The sequence below is a fragment of the Martes martes genome (assembly GCF_963455335.1).
Source record: "Martes martes genome assembly, chromosome: 12".
NCBI classification, from domain to species: domain Eukaryota; kingdom Metazoa; phylum Chordata; class Mammalia; order Carnivora; family Mustelidae; genus Martes; species Martes martes.
In genome coordinates, this window is record NC_137900.1 from 60588558 (window position 1) to 60593071 (window position 4514).

General features: G+C 53.1%; 1 protein-coding gene across 1 annotated transcript; it reads left to right on the forward strand.

The window, feature by feature from the left end:
- Positions 1 to 1051: 1051 nt before the first annotated feature.
- Positions 1052 to 2226, forward strand: SPAAR (small regulatory polypeptide of amino acid response; the record flags this gene model as incomplete). Its single annotated transcript, XM_080819465.1, has 1 exon — positions 1052 to 2226. The coding sequence occupies one exon, from the start codon at positions 1052 to 1054 to the stop codon at positions 1283 to 1285; it is 234 nt and encodes a 77-aa protein (XP_080675591.1). The 3' UTR covers positions 1286 to 2226.
- Positions 2227 to 4514: the final 2288 nt, after the last annotated feature.

The window sequence follows — 4514 nt, forward strand, 5'->3', positions numbered from 1 at the left end:
CCACACAATCGGAGGAAGGAATTCAGGAAGTGCTCACAGCTCGTCAGACATCTCGGAGCCTTGTTGGAAGCAGGACAAAGGCTGTAGCACCCAGGGATGAGTATGCTGTGGGGTGGCCCGTGGGGTGGCCCCCGGGGCAGAAGGCCATGGCACTGCGTACAGCCAGCGCTGTCACTCGGGGAAGCCCGGGGTAAGTTGTCCTAGCACCTGAGTGTGGGCAGGCTGAGTGAGCCTGCGGCGAGGAGGACTGGGGGGAGGCCGTGCAGAAGAGGGCTTCTTGGGAACTGCGGGGCAGAGGAGCCCGGATGTTAGTCGTTGGAGCGGGTCAGGTCCTAGGGGGAGCATAGCCCGCCCTCTTCCAGTCCCATGTAGGAAGGGACTGCAGCCCCCGCCGAAGGCCCCATGGCCCTCAAGGTGACCGTGCAGCGCTCCCACCCCGACCGTGCCCAGGGCTGGCGTTGCCTTCCTCCCCACCTGCCTGCCTGTCTCCTGCCTGAGGCCAGGAGCTCAGGTGGCGGCAGATAGGCCTACTCAAGGACAGGCCCAAGGTTCTTGCAGGGGAGGAGCCCAGGCTCATCCTGGAGCCCCAGGAGGGGGAGTATTTTGTCTGTTGTCTGAGCAGACAAACTCTCTTGAAATGGGTAGGCGGCACCGGAGGGCCGGGTCGGCAAGGTTCTCTCTGAGCAAAGTCTTCTGCTCCCTCTTACTCAGCCCCTCCAAGTCCGGGGAGTCTTGAGCTCACAACTTTCAGGATAGCTCTTCTTCCAGGAGCTGCCACTGGAGTTGACCACGGCACTTGGGATCCTGGCCAGAGGCTTAGCGAACAGTAACAGAGACCAACTGAGGTCTGACTGGCGCAATGCAGAGCGCCCAACGGCCTAGTGGGGCCGTGTTGCAGGACCTCAGACTGGCATCTGCCTAGGAGCCCACAGGGAGCGTGGCTCGAAGAGCGGGGTGCCTGCTACCACCCAGAGCCCCCTGGTGCGGATGGGGAGCTAAGACTCTAAGACACACCCCTGGTTGCTCAGCCGGTCAGCTGCTGCGCCCGGCCATGGAAACAGCAGTGATTGGAGTGGTGGCGGTGCTGTTTGTGGTCACCGTAGCCATCACCTGCCTCCTGTGCTGTTTCAGCTGTGATTCGAGGGCCCAGGATCCTCAGGGGGGCCCTGGCCACAGCTTCACGGTGGCCACGTTTCGCCAGGAGGCTTCTCTCTTCACGGGCTCGGGTCGCCATGCCCAGCCTGCGGCGGCGGTGGGTGCCCGGGACTTCTGGACCTTCATGTGAGGCCTCTCAGTTCCTAGGATTTGTTCTGCTGGTGGGTCAGACCCACTCACCCACCAGCAAGCCTTCCTGCTGTCCCACTACTCCAGGTCTGGCCTTCCCGGCCTTCCCTGCCTGTTGTATTCGGCAAACTCCCCGTGCCATCCCATCCCAGCTTGCTGTGCCCGCCAGCCTGGTAGATCTGCAGGGCCGGGACCAGGTGGAATTCAGCTCTGACCCCTGAGAACTCAGCTGGACCCTGCTCACAGGATGGGGCCTAGGGGAGGCCTGAAGAGTGAGTGACTGGGTCAGATTGCACGGGGGCCAGCTCTACGGACTAATGGCGGTATGACTGGAGTTTATCAGGAACAGAGGGCTAGTTCACTCAGGTTACCCCAGCATGCCGGTGAAACTGGTTCTGTTGCCACCAGAAGAAAGAGTGCCCTCGAGTGGACATTTTTACATTTTTATATCCTCTGCTGAGGGAGTCGTTTGGTTCCTTGCCAGGGCACAACGCACAGAACCCAGCCCTGAGACCTGTCCCCTGCCGATTGTCTGAAATTAGACCTGCAATTCTGCAACCAAAAGACTGCTTCCTTGGGAACGAAGAATTTATTTTGTAATTGAAAATGTATATCCTTATATAGGTTTCTCAAGAACCAGTGTTGAAAACTACAAAATGAAACAGAAGAGAAAAAAACATGGTCACAGAAAGTACAAGCTGTTTGATTAACAGGAAAGTCAGAAAGAAGACTTTGAAACATATTTTGAATGAGACTTTATTATTGTCTTCTTATAGGTCACTTGTGCTCTTAGAGAACGTGAGTGACTTGTGTCATTAGGAATGATAGAAGAATCATGAACTGAAAGATAATCCCAAATAAGTTAAAATGTTATGTTACATCAAAAGAGCCTATAACAAAGCTCTTGTTTTCATCACAAATAAAGAGATGTTCAGTTTTTATTAATAGAAAATCTGCTTTTTTTTTTCTGTACTGGGAAACAAATGCTGTGCCATATTTAGAGTACAGTTTGAGGGGTGCAAAATTCTGGGTCTCCTGGCTCATATGTCTCCATTCAGCCCTGAATGGATGGCTCTCCTGGGACCCTTTTTGAGGGTGGCAAAACTGACCCTGATAAGGGTCTGGGCTCTAAGGTACCTAGACAGGCCATCTTGGCCACAGGAAGGACTCTCAGAGAGAGGCTTGGGGCTGCAGAGGTATAGGGGGGGAAAGGGGGCAGGGAGAGTGTCAGGCTGGCAGAGAGGGATGGAATAGGGGAATATGGGGAAGGGAGAGGCACAGCTCAGGAACAGGAGTTCTTGGGAGCTTGTCTTGGTCACACTGGACCCGAAAGCTCCCAAACAGGGCCTTCGTAAATGCACGTGGAAAGGAACTGTTGCAGTTTGCATTCCCCACAAATGAATACTGAGACAAAGCTTGGGGTATAAGATGTTTGTAGGGGTCAACATTTGTGAGGGGAGGGTGGAGAAAGCAGGACTAGATAGAGGAAAAAGTCAAATTATAATGCAGGCCCTTAATACACACCTTCTGCCTTTGCTCGGTCTCTGAGTGCTGCCCACTCAGGTTTTGACCTCGGCAAAGCAGCTCTGCGGCTGAGGCTGACCCTGAAGTCCTTCCTTGAAGGGGTCCTGGGTGGTGCCTTTCTCAGAACTCAGCAGGGGCCTGTTCTCAGAGGTGCCCAGATATCAGAGGTAGGCGAGCATATCTAGACACAAAGAAATATCTGGGCATGGAGGCTCCAGATGGGCAGAGATGGAAGTGCAAGGTCTGGGAGGGGTGAGCAAAGTCAGCTCTGGTCCAGGTCAGGTGCCTTTCAGCTGGACCCAAGCATCAGGACCCAGGCCTGGAGCTCTGTCCCTGTGCTGCATGGTCACAACCTCTCTGGGTCAGTGAATGGAAGGTCTGCAGGCTGGAATCATGTGACTCTGAAAACAAAGCAATGGTGGGGAGCTTGACCTCACTCTTCAGGCAATGGGCAGTCTGTCAATCCCTGAGTTTTCCTCACTTGTTCACTTGCTAATCCACCCACTTATCTACCATCCACCCATCCACCCATCCACCCACCCACCCATCCATCCATCCATCCATTTACTTACCCATTCATCCATACATCCATCCATCCACCTGCTCTCATTCACCCACTTAACCATCCACCCGTTCACCTCCTCATCCACGCATCCACCCACCCATTCTCCCTCCCCTCCATCCATCCATCCTTCCATCCACTCCATCTGCTCAATAAGTCTTCCTTCCTTCCTTACTCAAGCATTTGTTCATTCATTCTGTCACTTTTTCTCTTACTTAGTCATTCACTTCTCTATTCAATACACACTGGCAGAGCACTGACTGTGTACCAGGTTCTGCGGAGGGAACATGGGAGTCAACCAGATATGGTCCCAGCACTTGGTGAACTTCTAATTTAGTGACCTGGACAAGGCTGCAGATAACATACTAAGGTGTTTAAGGGAGGGAGAGCTGGGAGATCCAGGGGAAACTGGGAGGAGGTGGCTCTTGGGCTAGACCTGAAGAAAAGAGGGCACTTCAACAGGGAGAGTTTGGGAAAGGGTGTTCCAGAGGCAGCAGCACAGGTGGTGATTCAGAGAACATGTGGGGGCAAGGAGTAGGCAGCTCAGTGGGAGGAAATGAGGCTGGACAACAGCCAGCTCCCAAGGGAAGCGCTTCTTGCCACATCTGGCCAGCATGTTTCTGGGCAATAGATGATGAAGGCAACAAAGAGGCAGCCTTGCTCCTTGCGCTGGACAGGTAGTCTTTCCAAGCACACACACGTACACCTCCCCCCCAACACTGCAATCTGCTGTTGCTACAAAGGAGCTAGAGAAAAGGCCTTTCAAGACTCTGGGCAAGGCCAGCTGCGAGTGGAGCTGGGCTTAACGGTGTGGGAGAAGCTGTCTTAGAGATTAAGGAGCTTGAGAAGGGAAGGTAGGCAAGGCCAGCACCCTGGAGCAGGCTGACCTAAGGTGGGGGCTGAGGAGGAGCAGCTGAAGAAGGGGTAGGAAGGTGGGGGGCACATGGGACAGAGAAGCAGGGAATAGGGTTGCCAGATTTAGCAAATAAAAATGCAGGACATCTAGTTATTTTTATTTCAGATAGAAAAAACAAACAAACAATTATTTAGTATAAGTATGTCCCATGCAATATGTGGGACATAATTATACTAAAACATTTTTTGTTGTCTATCTGAGAGTCTATTTTAACTGCTGTTCTATATT